The following is a 25221-nucleotide window of genomic DNA, read 5'->3' as shown; positions in this document are numbered from 1 at the left end:
GTTATAGAATTGAGGAAAGTAAGGATATACAATGCAATTCAATGTGGGATCCTGGACTAGAACAAAGAAAATAACAAGGTCAAATGGTGAAATTGTATAATTTCACTAAATATTTTTTTTCCTTTAAGATAAATCCTGAGTAGTGTGTCTAGTATTCCAGTGCAATCTGAGAAGATAGCTCACCTAGAATTATAGAATGAATCAAATTTGAGAGTTAAAAGACCCTGGGGAATTTAAAAAAACCTCTACATTTCCTTTCCTTCCAGGAAAGGTGAGGAAAGAAGGCCCAGAGGGGTTGAGTTACTAAAATCCCACCTGAGAGAACTGGTCTCAAACTCAGCCCCTTCACTTCCTTTTGCTTTCCTTTTGTGACACCGCTCAATTCAGGTCCAAGCACTCTTTCAGTTGAATAAATTCAACTCCGTGTAAATTCATACGCTATTTCTACAAGAAATGTAATAGTCTAATTGCCAATGTGTTCAGGATGAAATTATGAAAATCTTGCTCAATCAGGATGTGATGCTTTGCTTTTCATAAAAAATTGAGTAGCAGCTTGAGATGGAAAAATAAACCTTCACTACAAGCTCTGAATGTAGTTCAACCAAACTTCAACGATTTCAAGCTCAAGGTTTCATTAAAATGCATTATTCCCTTTGAGTAACATCATCCCTTTTATGTCCCCTGTGTGTAGGTTCTGTCTTTCTCACTTATTTGTTTACACCACACACACACACACACACACACACACACACACACACACACACACTCATTAAAACAGATGATGAGTCATTTTATTTCACTGAGTCTAACTGTCTGAAGTGGCTTCACGATACGGCCATAGTATATTAGGGGCCTGATAGTCTTGGCTCGCTGCCCATGGTCTCCTCGTTTTTATTGCCTGTAGGACTTCTGCTCCTAGACAGAATCTGCCCCCCTTCTCCACCCTCTCCTGCCTGCGCTTTGCATTTTGCAGATGGTGCTGCTATGCAATCGCGTCTAACAGGATTAGACGAGATCACTGCACTGGAGCATTCCTGAGTGTCACAGCTGTTTCTCCTCTGCGATGCTTCCACTCAATTAATGTCCACATGACACTCTTCTAGTTTTCCAATGAGCATCAACATAAAAGCCTGAACCTGTCCACATTTTGAATGGGAAAAAGAATTCTGGTGCTAGTGATGAAAAACCTTGTGACTCCTATGGATGTATGAAGCTTAGAGTCATTTTGCGGGGGTGGGGTTGAATGCAAGGCCTACACTTTGAGCTTCGTTGAAAGTGCCCCCCCACACCTTAAATTTTTTATTCTGAGACACGGTCTTGCTAAGTTGCCCAGGTTGGGCTGGAACTACGATCTTCCTGTCCCTGTTGCCCCACAAGTATGTGCCTCTCAGCCGGCTCAGAGTCCTCATCCTTCCTCGCCACACTCCTCTGCCGTCCACGAAGGCCAGCATCACCATGTCTAATTTATTATTCATTTACACAATTCGGTTAGTTCCTTCCTTTCGCTCTCCACTGTCACCATCCTAGCTCAGGCCTCGTGTGTTTGCAATTTAATGCTCCTGCAGGGCTAAGAGCCTGATGGAAGAGGATCTTTCATTCCTGGTACCAGAAATGCACAGCCGTGCGAGGCTTCAGAAATCCCTGATACCCATCTCCCCACTGGGGGTGGGCGTGGGTCGTGGTGATGGTGAATCACATCGGGGTGGGGCAGAAACCTCCCAGTGTTGCCAGCAGCTTCTTCAGAGGATCAGCAACAGGGATATTATGAATGTTTCTCAGTCCAGCAGGGTCCCTGTAGCTGTGTCCTTGCCCTCTCGCATTTGTTGAGGGCAGAGAGAGCAAATGTAGTACTGGAAGTCAAACTTGGGAGACCATGGGAGTTTGCTTACTCAAACAAAAGAGTATCAACTAGTATACAGAGGACGAAGAATACCTCAAAAATATATGAAATCTTGTTTACAAAACTGAAGAGCTCCCTTCTATTAAACCCTGTCCCACATAATCTTATTTTAACTTCAACATATGATCTCCATTCGTTTGGTACAAATGATGTCATTTGATTTTTACACCAACATATTCTCATATAATTTCACCAACAGAGAAACAGAAGTTTAGAGAGCTTGAGAGACATTTTCTTTTTCTTAACACATCTAGGAAGAAGCAGTCCAAATTCAAGCCTGGGTTGTCTGTCTCCAATGCGCTAGAATCTCTCGGGTTCCAACACAACTGAGAAGAAAGTGCTTTGGACTTTTTCGTGGTAACCAGATTGATTCTCATTGCTGTCCTATGCTATTCATATTTTGGAGAAATCCTCTCTCAACCTGGAATTGCAGACCCATACAAAACAGTAAAGTAGGCATCATTAGCTCCACATACCAGAGAAATACATGGATGCTCCACGAAGTCAAAGAACCAGTCAAGTATCAGGCTAATCCAAGTGGGATGGGAAGCTGAATTTAGGCATTCTGATTCCTCTGTTCACTGCCATTCTGGTAATTTCAGTATAGTTATTTTCAGACTGGTTGGATGTTTTCCAGAAAGAAAGAAGTACAGCCTCGGGAGGCTGAGGCAGGAGGACCGCTGTGAGTTCAAGACCAGCCTGGGCTACATAGTGAGTTCCAGGTCTGTCTCAACTACATAGTGAGACCCTGTCTCAAAAGAATCCCCCCAAAAAAGTGCAGTGTCATAAAATCTTAGCCCATACACTCTCCTGTTACGAAATTCACACATACATGTGTGTAAGAAAGCAAAAAATAATATTCCGATGAATATGCCATGCATTTCTCTTCTATGCAGTGGCTAGTATGCTTTGGACTTCTACACAGCCATAGTTATAACTGCTATAATTGGAAAAAATGTCAACAATGTAATGAACCCCGTGCATGCTCTTTGGTAGGATTCCTACCTCTAGAGACAGGAAGACTGAGTGGTGCACACAAACACAGAACATATGGAACGTGCAGAACAGATCAGGTCACACTGAGCAAACATAACAGAAAACCACTTTGTACTCATCTGTGCTTTTAGTTATTTCAGGTACTAGCTTAACTTATTTCCGGGGGACGAGTCAGCTAGACTGCACAATAAGTAAACACCAAACATCACCATGGGGCCAAGGATTTAGCTCAGTGGTTCTGCCACCTACCTCGCAAGAACAAAGTCCCAAGTTTGATCCCGGTACCACACCCCCCCAAAAAATCACCATCATCCCCACACTTTCTCTCTGTGAAAAGCAGCTAGGTCATATAAAGAATATGTAGCACGCTCATGGCTCGCTGTAAGTGGAACATGGCATGCCCTGCCATGATTCTAGGTAGGATCCATGCAGCAGGCAATGGAGACCCAGGGAAGCCAACACTACTATGCTTTCCAATATACCTGCTAAGCCTTTTTGTCACCTAAAATGAAGAAACAGTATTCAAGAATGGGAAAACCGACTCCATCACAGCCTCATCAGAAGTCATCGTGGTTGGTAACCAACCACTTTTCAGACGTGCTCCAATCGGTAAAGACTCCAAGCAGTTCAACTTCTTTCAGTCCAGTGCTGCAAAGCTGTGTCTTTACATTTATTTCCTCATGAATTCTGTAGGTAACTAGGTAGATGATGTTCAGAGATTTTGTTTCTGATCTATTTAGAAAGCAAATGGCACCGAGAGCTCACATATCTGTATGTGAATTGTAATATGTGCCCCTGGCTTTCCCCAGGGGAGGGAGCCCGCTGGCGTACGGATCTGTCCCCACATGCTCCTTGGCCAGGCACAGCCTGTACATCATTCACAGCAGCTCCGATTCTGGAATTAGCTCAAGTTCTGGAAGTAATCAGGGGAATTGAAGGTGCTTGTACATGGAGCTACAGAGCCTGTTTTCTTCTGGTAATGCATTTAATCAAGACCAAATGATTATAAAATTTCTGAAGGCCTGTGATATTTTCCTAATAAAACATTTTTAAAATTCACAAGCATAGCATCCAGAATCTTTGCATTTTTTTCAAGTACATTATTGTATTTCAAAAAAAGGCTTTCATTTTAAAGACTCCAGTATTTCATGAATTTGCAAGTTCATATGTTCTATGGATTTCTTGCAGAAAGCCAAGAAAATTGCCAAAGATACTAAAAGAATGATCTCTCGATCCAGTGCAAAGGCTGACTTTCATGTCTTGAATTTATAATTTGGTAGAACTGAGAGACAGACACTGACATAAAAAGAAGGCTCCAGAGACAATTCAGAGATGGGAAAATCTTGCTGAACCCGAGTCCCTCTGCAGACCGACATCAAGCACAGCCTGGACCCCTGGATGAGCCCCATGCTTCCGGTTTCATGGGATATCCAACTACTCGGCAGCATCCCTGGATGGGCAAAGTTATCACAGACTCTCAGTGTTTAAAGTCATCATTGCCCTACAGTTCTGCTCCCCTTGATGTTTTCTGTGCCTCTGTGCCAGTGAAGGGTACCACCATCCAACTCTTCACTGAAGCCAGAAAACTGGGAGCCAGGTAAAAGTCCTCCCTCTCCTTTACCTCTCTCCATGCACACAACAGCCACCATATCCTGTTGATTTTATCCACCCACTTCCCCACATCTATACTGTCACTGCCGGGATACAGGTCACTGTCATCTGTAATGAGACTGCACCAGTTGGCTTCCCTCCCAGTCCATCCTCCACACCAAAGCCAGAGTGAAACTTCCAAAGTGCTTTCTTATTGGCCTCATTATAAAGTCCCAACCCACAGTGGCTTCTCCTGGCTCCAGCCTCCCTCTCCAGATTCCTGCTCTGCTGAGAGACCAACGATTCCAAGATTTCAGGAGGTGGTGTGTTCTCGTTATCTCTGGTCTTTCCCACTGGAGGTTCCTTTCCCTGCTTCTGCTCCATGGTTGTCTGCCACTGGCCTTCTCCTGAGATCAGCTAGAGGTCCTCCACAGGCAGGAGAGGTGTCTTCGCCACAGGCCCCATCACAAGCTCTGCTTCACCCATCACAGAGATGCTGTCTCTCTGCCTCATCTGGAGCACGAGCTGTGCCCCACTTCTCCATCACCACAGCCTACTCCCAGCACCATGCCCAGTCCATAGCACAGACTAATAGGTACTGCTTGATTCAATGAGGAAATGCCTTGTTTATGTTTCTTTTAGACCTTGAAACTAAAGGAACAAACATAAAACAATGCCAAGCAATGTAAAAACTGTTTTGTAAAAATTAACATCATTTTCCCATTCAATTATGTTCCTCATTTTTTTAAAACTAGGATTCTCATTTCCTAGGGCCCCCTTTGTCCTGCTTTTCTTTCCAGGGCTGTCAGAGTGGCTGTCTACTGGGGTATCTGCACAAGCCACAGATCAACTTGCTCTGTCCTTGGAAAATGTCACCCTTTGCCTCAGAACCCAGCCAATCTCCCCTGACCCGGGACGTGGGGCTGAGATGAAGTGCAGAGTCTCTGAGTGAGCACAACTGGAGCATGTGGGCTCTGGAGCTGTCGGGGAGAAACAAGCTGTGACAGTATGCTCAGAGAAATCTGGTATGGAGGGAAAGGTGCGTGCACGCACACACACACAAACGCGCGCGCACACACACACACACACACACACACACACACACACACGGGTCAAGGAGCTGACAGAAAGTTCCAGGCATTCCTTTCCACAGGCTTGGTAAATCCCTGCCATTGATTTTCTCTTGAGACAGTCCTTTAACCTTAACATAAATATCCCCTTTTACGGCTTAAGCCAGGTTAAGGTGAGTTTACATCTAACAAGCATGATAATATGGTTTAAATGAAATCCAGTGAAGTACCATTTAAATACACAGGTAATTTCCAGGAAATGCACAGCAGTGCATGAAACATGGGCTATTTATCAAGGGGGTTCCCTTAGTCTTCCCGGATGAGCCCACCACATGATGTGCACCCGAACGTCACTGTGGTGGCCACCATGCAGAGGCAGCCTGGAGAAAAGGGCCACTGTCTGGACAGAGGTCTTTGAAAAGGATAACAGAAATGTCAGAGCTTAACAATGAAGGTTCTTGCCAAAAGAGAAAAGTGCACCTTGGACTGCTGTAGACGTGAGAGCAGAACTTTAAGGGCTCTGATGCATGGAGCCTCAAGTAGGGTGCTGGGTAAAAACTCAAGTCCCTGAGCCCCACCCCAGAGCTGGTAATCAGTGTCTGGAAGGGGGACTGTGCCTTCATTCTCTGTGAATAGGCTTGGCAGGTAACTGGTACGCTCAGCACATTTTGGATACACTGCTCTGACGCTTGTGACCCTAGAACTCATTTCAGGGTACAGTGAAAAGACCAGCAGCAGTGCTGGCACCTTGGGAGCTTATAAAGGACATGATTAAAAGGCGATCAATTACTATTGTACCAATTTTTTTTTCTCTTCCCTGTCCTTCTCTTGGTTTCTCTCTCCCCAAAGGAAATATTCCTTGGGAAAAAATTTTGTTTCTTGTTCCCTTCATTTTGGTCCTTATTCAACCCTCAAAGGAGGTGATGGACCAGCTGTTTGATCAACACATCCTTTACTTCCTTCACCTTGTGGCAGTCATATCCTGTCTGTCAAGTTCCCTGGTCCGAAGGGATGGGAAAGGAAGCCTGTGCCAAGCATAATGAATAGCAATAACTTTCTAAATTCACTGTATCTACAATTTCTACCCAGGAGTTGAATTTCATTAATCAGCCTGACCGATTTTGGGGTAGGAATAACACACAAGGGTCCTACCTATTTGAACTGTTTAAAATTAGAATATATTATGCAAAAGACCTGTTCTCACCTACCCCTCCCAACCACCAAAATTAACCACAGTTGACTAGACTGGTATAACATGACTTAAGAAAATAAACTCAATGAAATGCCCTCGCAACTGTCACAGGTAGAAAGCATTAGTACGCAATACAATATCAATCCTCTTGGAGCCCACTGTAATATCTATGTTAGCACTGTGAAAGGTTTCTGGCATATATATAAGTTGTGCTATCCCCTTTGCCTAGTCCCAGAGGAGAAGGGAAAACCAACAGATTGAAATTAATGATGTATATTTAGGCAGTCAGCTTATTGGACTGCTGCCTCAAGCCAGAGAAAACCCTATATATGGAAAATTCCCAAGCAGAGGAGGGGCTGGGGGAAAGAGACAAGGTTTTAATAAACAGCCGAAGCTGTCAGTTAACTACTAATGATTTCTGAGCATTTATTGAAAACATCTTAAAATAACCAACATAAAAGTGAAAAAGTGAACCATAAAACCAAACAGTCTCGTGTTTTCTGCTAAAGACTCTGATTACTGAAATAATCCTTTAAGACAAAATCCGTATTTTCACATAGCATGCACAAAACGTGAATTGTCTATCTTTGCTCTCTGAATTTCCATGTACCCTCAATATGGGTTAGGTGATCAGGAATAATTTATAATCCCTATCACAAAGTACTTCTTATTTTCTCCTTCGAATATTCTATCATTGAAAGCCCCAAAATATAGCTGGAAAATATGATCTAAAACCATGAAGCTTAGGTAGGTAAATGTTGAAGGTCATACATAGATTAATAAGAACTATCAGCTTAAAAGGGAATCACAGGGTTAAAACGAAGCACTCGGGAAAGGAGCGAGTGTGGTGAGAGTTGACTCTGTCAGTGGACACAGCTGACCACAGGATCTCAAACAAAATTCTGGGCTGCGTACGTAGTTGACAAGTGTTATGCACATGCAGGTTTTTAAGCCATCCTTTCTCTTTATAATTGTCCCTCGACTGGAAAAGAAGTCTTTGTTTTGTCTTCCATTAAATGCTCATGGACCATACCAAGAAATCAAAAATTGAAAAAACCCCATCCAACCCCATGCCATGTAACGACCTCTTTCTTTATGGGACAAGTGCTTATACATGATTCATTGTCCAGGTGGGGGACCCCTGCCAGGAAGTAGATCCCCATGCGGGAAAAGAAAGCAAACCTTACCTGGGTAATCATTCTTGTCTAGGTCTGCATCCCCTCTTAAAGCAAAGCCAAATCCAGAAGGGACCAGCTGTGAGGCCCACACTCCTTGCAGAATTTGGGAAGGCCTGACATTTAAGCCGTCCTGGTTCCCATTGTAAATGAGCACTTTGCCTCTCCGATCCTCGCCAGCAAAGGGTACACCAATGGCGATGTCTGGGGACAAACACATTTGGAGATAAACAATGCTTTAGAGGGTCAGTGCTTCTGCCACCTGCCTCACAAATACAAGGACCTGAGTTCTATCCCTGATACCAGAAGAAAAAAAAAAAAGAATGCTTTAGAAATAGTTAAGTACAATAAAACAAACAATACTATAAATCCAAAGGGATCATGTTTTACATGGGAGTTCTGTAGCTCTGAAGCAATAATAATTATCATCAGGGGATTAAGGGAAAAGACAAATCAAAGAAAACACTATTAAAAGACACCTCAGATGATTCAGCATTATTACTTCCCTTAAATGGTAGATAAGGAGTAGGGCAGTTGGGAAAAACAAGTCTCTTAAAGAAGATCTTGACTTTTTTTTTATTCCCTTGAATCATAAGTGTTTAATATGCACTTATGAAACTTTAAAAAATTACTGAGTTTTTATTTCAAAGCAATCATAAGAGTACAGTACTCTTACCAAAAGTGCCAGTGGGTGCTGATCTGATGTAAATGCTTCCTAGATAGCACGTGGCACAGCATGTTTCTGTTACCTTCTTGACTTAGACCAAGAAACATGCAATCCTACGGTTCTTCCAGATCCTGAAAATGTCCGGAAAATTTTCTGTGTACATGTGCGTTTTTCTGAAGAGAGGGTACTTAAAAGGCATCTATGAATTCCTAACTTGAAGAACCACAAGCCTAAGCTAAGGATTTAAAACTGTTCCATTGCAAACACTGAAACGGGCTTTCCGCTGAAGTTGACAGACCAGGAAGGACTCAGCACAACCTGTCGGTAACCCATCCATATATGTTAACCAGAACGTACTATACTTGATAACACATCGATGTGTATACCTTCATCTTGACTCTGCACATATAGAGGATTTTCAAGTTCCCTTCAGGATACTTTCGAGAGCTCTTGCAAAATATCCTAAATCATGTATGAAAAAATTCCCACAATGTCTACATTAGTCAAAACATTCCTTGCTTTGAGATTTTTTATACTTTATTAAAACCCAATAATAATAACAGTGCCCCCATACCACCATATTTTAAAATGTCCACTGTTTCTTTCCTGGAGCAGCAACACACCAGCAGGACAGGAAGGACATTGGTTGAAATTACCGTTGTATCCGTCTTGGTTCAGGTCCCCCAAGTGCCCCACGGCACTACCGAATCTCCCGAACGTCTCAGTGCCCCTGAGGACCTGTGGGTCCCGGAAGAGGAGGGCGCTCACTTGCAGGTACAGGTAGACCTGCCCCACTTCTCTGGGATTACTCTCAAATTCGCGTTCCATGAAGAGAGGCGCGCCAATCAGTACATCGTCCATTCTGCAGGGAACAAAGAGAACAGTCCACAAACGAGAGCCAGGAAATTCTTTTCCCTGTCCTGGTAATCAGCTAGATTAGTGCATCTCCACAGGCGTTCTCCTGTTCCAAGGGTCACTTTACAGTCATTGTATCTCTTTCATTGCTTTGTTATGTCTTCAGAGGAGAATGCTGTAAGAAAGTTAGTTGTGAAATTATCGTGTTAAACTTTTTAACTTGTTAAAAACAACCACTTTAAGGGAACCACAGATATTTCTCATGTTAAGCTTTTGAAGTGCATTTGCAGAAACTGTAATTGCACAAGAAAAACACACCAAGAAGACCTAACTAGGTCTTTTTCAAAAAGAAGATGAGTTCGTTTGCAATTTTGACAGCTATTATTTAAATTACGCAGCTTTCTTGCAGTAATAAGGTTTACCATAAAGTTTTCCTTTTGTTCCCCCTGTTGTTAACAGAGAGGTGAATAATGCTGGCCAGAAAGACAGAAAACAAAGCTTTAATCACTGACAGAAATGTACAGTTATTTTTTCTCTATGTAGATGATAGCAGGAAACTAATAGGCGATATTTTAGGCCTAAAATATTCAATAAACAGACACCTAAGCAAACTATTTAAATATGAAGCATAATCTTCAGACAAGTGGAAAACAAAAGTGTTAAAGATAAAGATGTTTTCTTCACGGAGCCAGAGGAATAGAAAAGTTTTTTTTTTGTCATGAGCCCTCTAAGATGTTTGATTTTTACTTAAAGTTTTTTTAAAGTTATACAAACCAGAATGCATAATTTGATGTCTACTAGTGACCCCGCTAAAGTTGGTTTAAAGACAGCTTTATCCTGGAAGATGCAAAAATATGAAAACAAAAGACCACTTGATGCTGAAATATAAATGTGTATTGACCTTCGTGTTAAAATAGATTAGGAAATAATGAAGTTTGCCAAGTAACCTAATTACTAAAATATTATGATTAATACAACTTAATTATGTGTCATTAGCATATTACTAATATCCTAACATAGCAAGTTTATTAATATGGTGTGATATATCCTAAAATTGGTACAATGATGTGTAAATATATTAATATTACTATGGATCTATATATCTCATATCATAAATATGAAGATGTACAGGGGAGATGAGAAGAGTTATTAAAGCCAGAAACTTTCCTAAAGAGCTGTGTGTTATGAGAGAAGCTGACTTCACTTCATCCACCCTCTCTCTGAATTCCCACCTTGCCTATGGGCTTAATCTACTGCCTGTTTCTCTGTGTGGGTCAAGAGGTACAAGACCTTGTGCCACATGATTTAAAGAATACAATCCTGACTATTAGGCCAAATAAGTCCCTAACTAATTTGCAAGTGATGATGGGAGATCCAAAGGGATGCTGGGATGCCAGGCAGGGGAGAGGCTGGGAGATTGGAGGGATGAAACAAGGCTCCCCAGTGGAGATGGCTTTGGCCCTGTGTGGGATCCTGACAGGTGGATTCCGAGGTGGGCTTTCCAGATGGTGTGCTGGGCACTAAGGCGAGTGTCCCAGAAGGAGCAGGGTGCGCAGAGTGGTTCAGGTAAGCTCCAGGCTAGGAGGATTCCAACACTTTTACCAGGAAAAATGAAATACAAGAATTCTCAGAACTCAACAATGCGAAATTATAATTTATAACAATACAGTAACATCTGATATTTATAGTACTCTATTACAGTACAACATAATATTTGACATTGTCATCATCATAGTTTGTATATGTATATAATGTACAGTATGAACAATAAGGAAAACCAATTAAAAATTTAATAAAAATCTGAATCGATAACTCATCGAGGAAGACACAGATGGAAACCAAGCATGTGGAAAGATGCCGCGAATCATATGTCATTAGGAATTGCAAATTTAAACAGCAATGAGATGCCACTAGAAATCTCTTCAAATGGCTAACATGTTGGCAGCACCAAATGTGAGTGAGGACGTACAGCAAGGCCTCAGAATTCCACACTGGGGATGCGGAATAATGGGGCCACTGGAAGACAGCCTGGCTGCTCCCTCCGAAGTAGACACAGGCTCACCACGGGATGCACGTTTGTGGCAGTTGCTCAACCTGCACACAGATGTCGACAGCGTCATTGCCCAAACCGGAAAGCAACCAAGACGGTCTTCAAGAGGTGCGTGGATAAACTGCCTTCTCCAACGGAATATTACCCAGCAATTAAAAGAAACGGGCTATGAAGGCATCCGAAGTACATACTACTGAGTGAAAGAAGCCAAGCTCAAAAGGCTGAGTCCCGTGCGAGGCTGACAATGTGCTGCTCTGGGGAAAGCAAAGCTGTGGAAACCATAAGAAGATCAGTGGTTGCCAGGGCTGTGGGGAAGGGAGGAGAAGGAGTAGAAGGAGAGGGGACTAGAGCAGCGAAACTACTCTGCACGACACATGTCAACAGGCATTGGACAAGACTCCGAGGTCCACGTAACACAAAGAGAAAACCTTAAACTACAGTCTCATCGATAATGTGTAATCTAAGACGAGCTCTTCCCCATATACCCACAGCAGTGGACGCACTGCACAGAAAAGCACCTTGAGCATTTCCAGGTGGCCAGACTGACAAGGAAGTGGGGATGGTAGCACAGACCTGGAGGAGTCGATGTTATTTCAGTCTCAGATTCCAAAACACAAACTGGATTTCTAAACTTAGGTAAAAACATTTCAGACACATTTACTTACAAAAAAGAAAAATAGAAGCTCACATTGTTGCTATCGGGGTGGGCTCCAGGCTTGGAGGAGAGGGGGGAGACTGGGGCTCTTCTCATGCCCGCCATGATGTTGGGGAGCCCTGGTTGCCTCTACTTCTGCCATTATTATTGTCAGTATGAAGAAGCATTTGCTAAACCCCTAACTTTGTGTGTGGCTTTCCTCTAGCCTCAGATTAAGGCATCCGTAACTGTTAATCTCAATCATCATCAATTTGACTGGATTAAAAGATGTCTAGCCAAGCCTGGTGATGCAGGTCTGTAATCTCAGTGCTCTGGGAGGTCAAGATAGGAGAATCACAAGTTTGAGCCGAACCTAGGCAATTTAGCAACTCAGTGAAATGCTGTCTCAAAATCAAAAAGAGCTGGGGATATAGCGTCTGCAGATCTTTTCTTCACTCTCCGCTTCGTGGCTGTTTGAGGTGAGTAGCTTTGCTACACCACACCCTGTTGCCATGATATGGTCCCTCACCTCAGATCCACAGCAATGGAACCAGTGTGCCAGGAACTGAACCTCCAAAACCATAAGTCCAGCAAACCTTTCCTCCTTTAAATTGTGAAGGTCAGGTATTTTGCCCTAACAACAGAAAGTGAGTAACAACAGTCAAAGTCGCTGATGCTCTATTGCAGCGATTTAGTGAGGTCATTATTTTCATTCTGCAGAGAAGAAACAAAGCCTTATAATTGGCCCCTGAGGGTATGAGCACATTATGAGCCCAACATAATTGATTCAATACCTTTCTACTTTCAAACACCAACTTCTAGAAATGGGAAATCATCAGACCTATCGGTTGAAAGACTCACATATTAATGAAATCTATGGATTCTAGAACAAATAGGATTCCACGGACTTAATCTATTAGATATATATTGCCCTGGACACTTAAGTGAAAGTTGCCTAAAATGTTCTAAATCCAGAAAGAGAAAGAGGCATTTGTACTTAATGTACAATTATGCTCACATAGAGTTAAGAAACAATAACTGGGGCGGGCATGGTGGTGCATGCCTGTAAACCCAGCACTCGGAAGGCTGAGGCAGGAGGATCCCTGTGAGTTTGAGATCAGCCTGGGCTACATAGTGAGTTCCAGGTCAGCCTCAACTACATAGTGAGACTCTGTCTCAGAACCCCCCCCCCCAAAAAAGAAGAAGAAAAACAGTAACTGTCTCAGATTTAATTGGTACAGTGTGCTTTGCAGAACATTTTGCACTTAGTGTAAATATTATTTTATATTAGCAACACTGCTTGATCACAGTACATATTATAGTTTAGCTTGTGTTTTAAAATCTTGATTTACAACCCATTAGTAGATTATGAAATCAACTTAATCGGTCTCTATTAGTACTTTTAAAAAATAGAATAGAATACAGCTGGTTGCACCATCCTGAATTCAAGTTTTCTGCAGTTAAATAGTATTGAGGAATTGATTTAACATATAAACTTTTAAGTTTCTTTTTTCCCAGTAGTACATTTTGCATGCTAATATTTGTGACCAGTATTCAGGGTGTGGTTACTTATTAATCCATTAAAGTAATTTATTGGTCTAATTTTATTATTAATTTAGTAATGTATTAATTAGCTTAGTAGACTCTATAGTAGATTTGACATCTAATCAGGCTCACTGGCTTGATCGGCAATAGGCAATAACAAATATAACTTAATCAATTGCATTGTAGAAATCTATTCAACTTACATTCTTTACACTTTAGTTTTTTAGTTTTTCTATCTAATTTAATCCTAATGATACATTCCGTATGAATAAATGTATTGGACTAAATCTACATAAAACCATAGTTACCTAAATCTGTTTCCTTTCAAAGAGATTTCCTCCAAAATGTTCTCAAGTTAACCCAAATATTTGGAATAATCCATTTAAATGTATCTCCTTTTTAGCCCTGCAGAGGCTGAAACAATTGGTATGTGAAAATGTCCAGTGAACTGATTTGTAATCTTGTGAATTTCTGAAATAGTATAAATAAGTTTGTTCAAAATCCATAAGAAAAAAAGAAAAACAGATTGGCTTGCTTATGCATGAGATGAAAAAATACCATCTTCATTTGTTGTTAACAAGTGTGTTCAGGAATGTCCTAACAAAGTTTGCATTAACAGAGTTTGTGCTGCTTTAAGATAGCTAAACTGCAGTTAATTTTGCCAGTTTGTTTATATCATGCATAGAAAATCATGACAGGTCTGACACTGTCACCCACTAACCCGCAGGCACACGACTGTTTGAGCTAAACTTTTAGAGTCCACCCATAATACCAGGAGAAGTTTCTTAATAACAAGTATTGGGGACGTTTCCAAGAATTTACCTATTTGGTTATTTTGCTTTCAAACTCTGGCTTTTTGTTCCTGATGTTGCGTGATTGTTGAGCATTTGTAAGGACCTTACTTTTGTTGCATGGTTGACAGAGAAGTTCATGTTGCTAAAGAGTGTTCATGAGGTAGCCTGGTGCACAATCACACTTGATTATCTCCTGAACGGAGAAAGTCTGGTTCTGTCCCATAATTGTACATGTGTAAAGGGTTCTCATTTCTGAACCATTGACAATACTTGGCCACATGATACTTTAAAATACACACACACACACACACACACACATATACATATATATATATACATAGATATATACATATGCCATATTATACTAAATACATCATTATCACTGTAATCTCAGACTTCCTTTGTGTTCCCTGTCTTTATCTGCATCTTTGCTTGGCTAGTAGCAACTGCTTGACAAATATACTCCTTTATATCAGACTTTGAATTTACATAGTATAGAAGTAACAAGTTACCACATTTAGAATCTATGGCCACTTTATCATTAGGAATGGCAATATTATAGTTAAAGGATCTGTTCTTTAATGTGGCCTAAAGAATTCAGAAAATTTTACCTAATAAAAAAAAGTAACAGTGTGCATAGAAGTTTTGAAGAATATCAAGAACAAATTTATCACTTGAAAATTCCTGCATTTGTTATGACCATGTTGTTTTGATCAGCAGGAAACCACTGAGGTCCTTTTCTAATTTTTTTTTTCTTTACATGGCAGAGATGTATAATATAAACATTGTCACACAACTTTGCTGTAGTCTAAATCGGGGACATTTCCAGGAAGGAAGAGAGTACCCTGGGGCATACTGTGAAACCTGGGAAAGATGCCAGGATTCAAAATGGGCCCAGCCTCCAAGGGGGAGCACAGGAGAGGGCTCTGTGCCCCAGAAAATGCTGTCCGGCACCCAGGGTGAAAAGCCCTGCACTTGAGATGACCGTGTCAGTGCACATCCTGAAAGGCCACTGTAGTCTTGCTGTCCTGGGTGTAGAAGGGACTCCCTGAAGCCGCTGTACCGTGATGCATCCAGACCGTGGGAGCTTATTTAGCACCAAAAGGAAATGTGGGCCAGGTTTTGGCTTCAAACTCTTCTTCAGCTATCTTCTCTCTAAATTACTAAGAGGCTTTGACAACAATTACAGTCTAAGTCGGTGATCTTGACTGGCGGTCCTCAGACAACCGGCGATGAAGGCCATTTCATGTTGTTAACTCTCACCAGTGTAAGAAGGACACGCTACAAGACCTGTGAAATGTGCCCACAGCACAACTACTACCTCCCTCCCCTCTTTCTGCTCTGGTCCAAGCCACGGTCCTGCCTTCCCTGACCCATGATGACAGACCAGGCACAGCCTACCTAGGAAGCCTCACTCTGAGGCGGTCACGCCCTCACTTGGAACCCTCCATGGCTTCCATGACAGCGTATCCCTGTCTCTTGGGGACAGACTCATTGCTGTCCCCAGCAGAGTCCTTGTGGCGCAGTGGACCACCGTGTGCTGTAATTTAGTGACCTGTGTACCTGCAATCTTATCACGGAGCCTTTCCCTTTGTGTTTGATTTAAAAATCGCATCCTTTTGACTTCCCTCTCACTCCTTGCAGTTCTGCTTTCTAAATACTGATTAATAAATTTGATTTCACAGAGCAGTTTTAGACTCCAAGCGAAGTTGATCCAAAAGTACAGTGTTCTCACTTTATTGCCCTCCCACGGAGAGCTTTTCCCACCGTCAGACCTCCCACCAGAGAATGACACATCTATTTTAATCTGTAAACCTACATTTCATACATCATTATTGAGCAAAATCCACAGTTTATGCCCGGCTCATGCTTAGTGTCGTGCATTCTGTTGGTCTTAATAAATGTACCATGGCAGTGTTTTACAATAGCTTCAGCATCCTAAAAATTCTCTGGTCTCCACCGATTCTTCATAAAATTAAAATAAAATGACATAATCCCCTTTTGGAGGTGGCAGATGTGGAAAATCTTAGTGAAGACATAAAAGAAGAATGACAGAATTCTTTATTAGATACATCCCCTTGTCCTGAGTCAAAACAAAAAGTTAAAACAAGACGGCCTCTCTCTTATTGAGGAAGCATGGACAGAAGGAAGTATTTCATAAAGAGAAATATAACATCTTTATGGGTGAATATCCAGTGAAGAGGAAGTTTATACAAACTTACCCGTCACTGTTAACATCTGATACTACAACAGTATATCCAAAATAAGATGCCATCTGCAAAAGAAAACCATAAGAATGACATATTTTCTGTTCCAAAATTTCTTTTTATAGCCGCCTCTTATTTTGCCTGAAGGATGAATCTCCTTATGGTATATTTTTGCATGGAGATTCACTGACTCAGATGTGGTCTGATTCTTCAGGTCACTTTAGTCTAACCCCTAGCCCAGTGAATAATTTTCCCTGTAATAACCCTGACATCTGTTTGGACATCGTCCGGATGTATTCAACAATCAGCCCATTCAGTCTGTGGATACAGTTACTTGGACATTCCCTGCTAAATGTGGCCCTTCCATAACTTCTAGTCCTTAATCCTTCCTGGTTCTGCGGTTTTTAAATCCCACAGAATAAATCTAATCCTATCTCCATATGAAGTCTCATAGGAGAATATTTTCAAATCATGCGCCATCTGGCCCCTCTTTCTCAGAGATACTACATGACATAATCAAGAGCACAGAAGAATTAGGTTGGTTTTCTACTCTCTGCTTTGTCCTGTTTCTATTACTGAAGCATAACGTTTTCCTGGTGGGAGAGATCACATCTGAGCATCCATTCGTACTGAGTTTTCCATGAATGTAAGCAGTGTCCCACGGTGTTCCCACATTTTAGGAACACTTGTTCAACATTTACAAGTCTAATCAACTTCCCTCAGGGTCACTTTTTCCCAAATCTTCCACAGAGCATCATGAGGGATATGAAATGCTTTGTAAGTATTTCACAAGCATAAGTAGACTGAAGATCCAAATTTCAGCAAAACGATATCAAAATTATTTTGTGTTCATGTATAACCTCGATGATCAGTTTTTGCGGCACGACTCCCTTTAGATGGCAGGACCATATTTGTATATAATGTGCCAGATTTCACCACGGGACAATACCCAGATGAGGAGTGACCTCAGACCACATTTGATCAGGAAGGTGGTCGGTTATTTTCAGGCTAGTGACACATTCACAATAGGACTTCAGCTCACAACAGTTTATAAAGATCAGTACTTAATCTTTGGGAGGAAGGGCTCAGAACCACTACTTTGTCGAGACTCTGTAGGACGCTGAGACTCGGGGGACTTCCAGCTACAATGAGTGACAGGCAGAAGTCCAGCAAAGGCCTGAATTCCTGAGGACCTGCACCTACCTGGGTCCCAGAGGCTCTCTCTCATTCCCAGCTGCTTTTCCAACAGGTGCACCACCCTGCCCAGGGCTATCACTTGCCATTCGCCATTATTTACTCACTTCACTGAGACCCTGGTCCAGTCTACGCACAGCCTCAATGAATTTTTATTTTTAAATACAACCTACGGTGGCCGAGAGAACTTCCTGAGTAGGACATGAAATTCTCTCTCTGCCATCTCGAGAGTGGGGGCCCCCTAGAGGACCATCTGGGCAACACCTTGCAAGACAGGAGCTCACGCAGGCACTAATGTCAGCTTTGAGGCATGTGTGAATTCTGAATGTGAACTTACTGAGAACATAACTTGAAATGAGAGGGTTGCTGATGAAGGCTCATGGGAGAAGCCCTGGCCTCTGTCTCCACAGCTCCTACCTCTCTCCTGTTTGTCACAGCCACTGTGGCTTTCACTATGTCCCTCAGACCTGCCCAGCTGTCTCCCGCTGGAAATCTGTCATTGTCTTTGCATTAGATGTCATCCCCCTTTTCCACCCCGCCATGCTATATACATATTATGGAAAAATATATATAATATAAATATTCTATTTCCTTCGTATCACTGAAAATTAGCTTGAATTGTCAAGGTCATTTATTTGTGAATTCACTCATCCCTTTATGTCTTATCCACCACACAGCTGCATGACAGCTGGGATTCATTGGTCTGATGCACGTTGTAACCCTAGTGCCTAGAACAGTTTGTGGTGCATAGTAGGTGCTCATTAAATATTTCCCAAGTGAATTAATAAATGATATTCATATTAAAGTATACTGCTAGCATAAAATGATATTATTTCATACTAAAATGTCTTTACCTGTTCACCAGTGAAATTCTGAATAAAAGTCATATCTGTAGAGTTAATGATTGAGACCTGAAATCACAGAAATGTGAGAGGCGCATCATTTGCCAGAGAACTAGAGAAGTCAATGTTTTTAATTGCAACCCAAATCAGTTAAATTTGTGTGATGAGTAGGTAATAGTTGGTTATATATAATAAAACACAAAAATGTTAGCCCACAAAGATGATAAGGAAGTTCATTAAATTTTTTAATATGCTTAAGTCTAGGATATTTTCAGACCAAATTCATGCAGAATTGGTAAAAGTAATAGTTGAATTCAAGAATATTGAGAGTGATTAACCTGACAATCAGTTAATTTATTTAATCGTGATTTTGGTCTAAATCTATTTCTGTTCTCATGCTATTATAAGAATTGATCATTTTGATTCTTTGCCAAAAAAATATTTTAAGTGCTATCCATACAGCAAAAATATTCCTTTTAATCCTATTTAGCCAAAACCAAATCTGTAAGTATTTCATGCTTCCTAAATGTCTATGAAAAGATAAATATTGGTCCATATAAGTTCTATATACATTCTTTTATAAGATCTATATATACTTTTTTTTTTTTGATCATTTTGATTCTTTGCCAAAAAAATATTTTAAGTGCTATCCATACAGCAAAAATATTCCTTTTAATCCTATTTAGCCAAAACCAAATCTGTAAGTATTTCATGCTTCCTAAATGTCTATGAAAAGATAAATATTGGTCCATATAAGTTCTATATACATTCTTTTATAAGATCTATATATATTCTTTTTTTTTTTTTCTGTTTTGGTACCCGGCATTGAACTCGGGTGTTTGCACTTGCCACACAGGTGACAGAACCACTAAGCTAAATCCCTGGCCCTATTCTTTGTAAGGTCTTTATATATTCTTTTCTAATTTCATAGCAACTAGTTATAATGTGCTTTAATAGTATCCATCCCAAATTCATATCTACTTGCAACCTAAGAAGGTGACCTTCTTGGAAAATAGGGTCTCTGTAGATAAAATTAGTTGATGATCTCAGGACTCGCTCATCTTAGGTGACCCACGACCCATTGGCTAGTGTCCTTATAGAAACAAGAGAAGATACGCACAGAGATAGAGGAAAGAAGGCTGTGTGGAGATGGAGGCAGAGATTGAAGTGATGTTGCCACAAGCCAAGGAAAGCCAGGAGCCACCAGAAGCTGGAATGGACAAGAGAATCCTCCTCTAGATGTCTGGAGTGAGCATGACCCTGCCCTCAGCGTGATTTCAGACTTCTGGCCTCCAGAACTATGAGATGATAAATGTGTTTTAAACCACTGTAGTAAAAGAACACCGTAGTGAAATAAAAAGTGATTGTGTTGTTCCTACCATGTGAGATATATTAAAGGGCTGATGATAAAAGGGCAGGCTGCACAATACTTCTAGACTGTGCATGAGACAGGCCACCTACCTCTATGGCTATGGGCCTAGAAGGCTCACAACGTGGTTTAACGTTCTGCCTTTGCTGCCCTAAAGTTTTTAATAATTTAAAATTTTTGATAAATATAAGTCTTTGCAAACAAGAAATGCTCGCCACACTTTCATTTTGTACTCGGTCCCACAAATCCTGGAGCTAATCTAGCCTCACTTATTTTCTTTCCTTCTTATGAGCAAATGCCTTGAATTATTTGGAGGAATTCAATATTAAAGGAAACTTCAGAAGACAAAAATTACATGCAAGAGAGCTTTTTTTGCATCAACAAGAAAACATCTCAGGAGGGATTCTGAGTACTCACATATCCAAAGTTCTGTGCCCCTCTTGGAACTCCAGCAACCAGTTCTGGACATAAAAATAGATATTGAGAAGGGAAATTGCATACGTATTTAAAGCTGTACAGCAAACAAGTGGTAAAGACAGTACTTTTCAAATGAATAACCATTGTGGAGAAGTTTAGAAGTTGGAAGTCAGGATTTTACATTTACTTTTTTAATCCACTTTTTTTGTTGTTTTTTGACAGGAAATAGAACAATAGAAGTTGTATTTTTGAGATGTTCCCATCTTTATACCAGACTGCATGCGTTTCTGCCTCTAGAACTGAAGCTTGGTTTCTTAGTCTGCTTGTGGTTCTACGTTAAACTCCTTACTCTGATGTTGCCAGCTCTTGCTCAACAAAATGTGTTTTGTGCTGGCATAAAAGCACAGCTCCAGTAACAGTAATACACTAAAACAATTCTGGCTACCAAGCGAAAGTATTGTATCATACATAACAGGAAACTGACTTCCTGGACCTGTCAGCCTCCTACAACTGCTTTAGAGGCAACCTGGCTGCCTGTGTATCCCAGGAAGGAAGCATCAATAGGAGAGGAGACAACTCCGGGGGTGGGAGGGCAACATACTTTGATGGACCTGGCCTGGATTTAGATTCTAAAAAAAAATGGTTCCAATGTGGAGTCTGCCATATCCCTGAGTTGAGTCACTGAACTTAATTTTTCTGTGGTCCCTTGCCATATATGGGAGTTGGAATAACTGATTATCAAAAATCTGTTCTACTTTAGATTCCAGAAACTGAAACTTTTTTATTCATAAAGGTTTAAAATTTGGCACAAATTTTTTTTTTTTAAAAAAAGGGCATTGAAGAGACACATTTCAGCAGTTTGTCACTAAGTGTCTGGAAGCTCATGGCCATGCTTTGAACACCTCTTGTAATGATAGGCCTTGAAAGTAACTTGTATTAATTTGATGATGTCCCAACAAATTTAGTATTAAAATATTTATACATTTTCTGTTCCTGATATATACTTGTTTTGGTGGACTCTGTATTTACAGATGGCTGGCATGGGATATAGTAGTGAACAAAACAAAATTCCCTGCTCTCTTGGGGCTTATATTCTACTTGGAAGAAGCAGTCAATTAAAAAAGAGAGGGTTTAATGGTAGGAAAAGACAAATGTAGTGGAGAAAAATTAAGCAATAAACTGTACAGGGTGTGCTAATGTTGGGATGGGAAAGGAGTTGCTGTTTATTAGGATAATCATGGGAAAGTCTTAATGAGAACATAACATGGGAGGGACAGGGATTTAGCTCAGTGGTTCCGCCGCCTGCCTCTGAAGCACAAGGACCCGAGTTCGATCCCCGGTACCCCCCCAAAAAAAGAACATAACATGGGAGTGAAGACTAAAGAAAGGGAGGAAGTAAATACTGTGGATGTCTGGAAGAAGTATGTTTTTGTTCCAGGGAACACCAAGTGCAAAGGCCCTGAGGTAGAATGTGTTTGGAGTGATTTGAAGGGATGCAAGGAGCCCAGGGTGACTTGAGTAGAGGGTATAGAGGTAAAGAACTGGAGGGTGAAGTCTAATGAATCAGAGCCAATTAACAGAGCTTTGTAAGTCGCTGTAAACACTCGGGTTCTAGGCTGAATGCACTGGTGAATTAGTGGGAGGGAAAATTTACTGATCTGACTTCTGTTTGGAGAGGAGCGCTATGGCTGCTGGATTTGCACAGCCCATAGGGGAGCAGGGAGACCAGGGAGGAGGCTACTGTAGACATATAAGTGAGGGTGAACTTCCTTCAAAGTAGAAGTCATAGAGGGATTAAGAAGTGGTCTGGTTCTGGTAGGGCTTTGAGGGCTCAGCTGGCAGGACTCGCTTATGGACTGGATGTGGGGCGTGAAACAAACAGAACTCTCCACAGCTGACTTCCAGGGTTTCTGGCAATGACAACCGATTGCAACGGGCAGGGTGACAACAGAGGGCCGAGTGTGTTTTACTCTGAAGGTCAGGTGGCCAGGCACCAGCACATCCAGTGTGGGATAGCTACTCAAACAGAAGCACTGAGGACAGAGCTGGAGTCGTGAGCCTGGAATCGAGTCTAAACTGGAGAGATGAATGCGAGCTGGGTGGGACCACCGAGAGAGAGCCCCTAAGTTTAGTTCCGGGCACTCCAGAGAAAGGAGGGAAACAACAGTGGCCAGGGCCAGCGAAGCCAAGTGGACAAGCGAGGAGGGAGGCACCTTTCACCCAGTGCTAGTGACAGTCAAAGAAGATGCCTACACACGGGCCTCGGGTTTCCTTGGCAACAACTGTTCCAAGAAGCAGCAGAAACCCAGCAAGAGGGGGATTAGGGGAAGGGAGCTGGTGGTCAGAGACTGGGGCTGGAGAAGGCAGTGGCAATTCCCTCAGAGCAAAGAAGTACGGGCAGCAGCTGGAGAAGGGAGAGGGCGAAGAGCTCTGCTCCTTTTTCTAAGATGGGAGAAACAACAGCCTGCCTCTGTCTCCGTGGGAATGAGGTAGGAGCGAAGGAAATGCGGACCCGGTAAGATAGAAAAGCAGGGATTTCTAGAGGCCCATCTCTGAGTGGTGAGAGCGAGTCTGAGCTAGGGCAGAGCTGGCTCTACAGCAACAGGAGGGAAGGTGAGGCATGCTCCTGAAAAGAAGACAAGGATCAGAAAAACCAAGTCATCGGGATGCCTTCCCCAGTGAGGGAAGCTTTTGGAGGTTTTCAGTAATTCTTTCTTTTTTTCCCCCCTGTGGTACATGACAAACCACAATCACATATAATGGAGTTGACCGATTTCAAAGTCAGGCCTGTCAATTAAGATAGATTATGCCATCTAAAATGCAGGGCAATCACACTACTTTTCATATCCCACGAACATTTAGAATCTTAATTTTTTAAAAAGTCAGCCATCACACCCAGCAACTTTGGAGTCTATAACTTCCTATGACCCCTCCGCTAAGGAGCTACTAAATGTAATGTTGATTAAAGACATTCAGAACTGTTTGTAAATGATTGGGGCCATTTAATTGTTTGAGGCACAAGGCAAATTAGAACTGTCGCTCAAGTTCACCAACTTTTATTTTGGAGGAGAAAATAGGAGAGTTGTGTTAAATCCATTCCAATAATTCATGGTGAAAGCTTCAGAAGTTTCTTAATATTAACAATATGTTCAGGAAACTTTTAGGTCTTTGACCTGGAAATTCATGGCTTGGACATCAAACCCACTGCAAGTAGCAGAAAGGAGGCCCTACCATTATTGAAAATGTTCCACCCACTAGACAATGAGCCATGTGCTCTGTCAGATCTCCCTCCTCTCACCGCGAAAAAGGAGGCATCGATCCCCATTTTGACACATGGGGGACAGAGCTAATAGCTGGTGAGCAGCAGATAACAAGAAATGACGGCTAAGTCAAGCTTCTTCGTTCTGTGTCCAGTTACTTTCTGGGAACCAGCCAAGACCTGACTACTTTTGGGAGTATCGCTTACCACATCTGACATCAAAAGGAGAACAAAAGCTCTAAACCTTTTCTGACTCATGGACACATTAGAAACCGGAAGAAAATCATTGGCTCTCTTGCCAGAAGTATGCAAACACATACAAACCTTCTAGGTAATTCCTCGGGGTTCAAATCCAGTGAAGCCTTTCACGGATCGCTCAGCCAAAGGACAGCAAGTGATTTTTCACAGAATTCCCAATCCCTCTTGTCTAATTTAAGCAAAGAGTAGACACGGGTAGCCTTGGATCTGTAGTGATCTCATAAACTAACTGATTTTCTTACAATGCTTTTATTTTATACATCCACTTAAATTTGGATGCATTTTCTAGATATTTTTGAGAGCCAGTATAAAATCACTATTATTATAATCATAGTTCCCTAGAATGTGCTGCTGTGTGTCATTGCTAATTTCCTTGAGTCAGAACTGAGAGCTGTTTCGGAGAGTGAGTGAACAAAAGCCCTAGTGCCTTATTTTAGTAAATCATTTGGCATGTTACACAATTTCCTTTGCTAAGTTGCTAAGTGAGTGATTATAAGATTTGACTTTGAAAAATGTACCACTCATTTCTCTCTGATGGCCCTTAATCCAGTGGTTATTTCTTATGTACAGGGAATTGTTCTGGTTTAAAATTTAGAAAATGAGCTCATTCATTCATTCAAGTACTTTGAGATCGGCCATACTGTATTCATCAATCCCTACTGTGGGAATGAAGAAATGGAGGCACGAAGACATTAGACAATTTCAATTTGCCTAAAATCCCAACACTGGTGAGTAATAAAGTCAGGGTTTAAACTCAAGAGGTTTACATCCAAAGTCTCTGCCCCCTTCTCCACCACAATATACTACCTTTTAAGAGACTGAAGTAAAAGTAATGGAGAGGGTCTTTAAGAATCAGCTTACATTTAAAAGAAAAATGATTATTAGCATTCCCTCCCAATCAACAAAGCTCTATGGATTTCTATTTGATGTAACCTGTCAATATGAAACTACTGGAAATCTGTGCTAATTCCTAGAGAAGACTCTATTTCACTTTTGCTTAATTATTTCTGATTAGTTAAGGCATTTATATCAGTGACAGCTAATGTTCATATGAAACAATAAAATGGAAAATACTGATTTCCTTATTGGCCCAGTCAATACATATTACTAGTTAGTAAAAGCAGCTACTTATTGCCTTGTATGTGAAAAATATTTAACGCACCATCTCATGCAATCTTCAGAATATTTTCAGTTATGTCAGATTAGC

General features: G+C 41.4%; 1 protein-coding gene across 1 annotated transcript in view; it reads right to left on the bottom strand.

Moving 5' to 3' along the window:
• Itga8 (integrin subunit alpha 8) overlaps positions 1-25221 on the bottom strand; it is a 189065-nt gene that overhangs the window by 110321 nt on the left and 53523 nt on the right. Inside the window, exons 9-13 of the mRNA XM_010617262.1 lie at positions 20498-20541; positions 18724-18780; positions 16691-16743; positions 9247-9452; positions 7936-8127 (exon numbers count right to left, since the gene is read on the bottom strand). Coding sequence (XP_010615564.1) covers positions 7936-8127; positions 9247-9452; positions 16691-16743; positions 18724-18780; positions 20498-20541 — 552 coding nt within the window. The remainder of the gene's footprint in view (positions 1-7935; positions 8128-9246; positions 9453-16690; positions 16744-18723; positions 18781-20497; positions 20542-25221) is intronic.

Source organism: Fukomys damarensis, unplaced genomic scaffold (genome assembly GCF_012274545.1).
Source record: "Fukomys damarensis isolate Sample0158 unplaced genomic scaffold, DMR_v1.0_HiC HiC_scaffold_37, whole genome shotgun sequence".
Classification (NCBI taxonomy): Eukaryota; Metazoa; Chordata; class Mammalia; order Rodentia; family Bathyergidae; genus Fukomys; species Fukomys damarensis.
The sequence above is the reverse complement of the archived record's forward strand: the minus strand, read 5'-3'. Positions and strand labels throughout refer to the sequence as shown.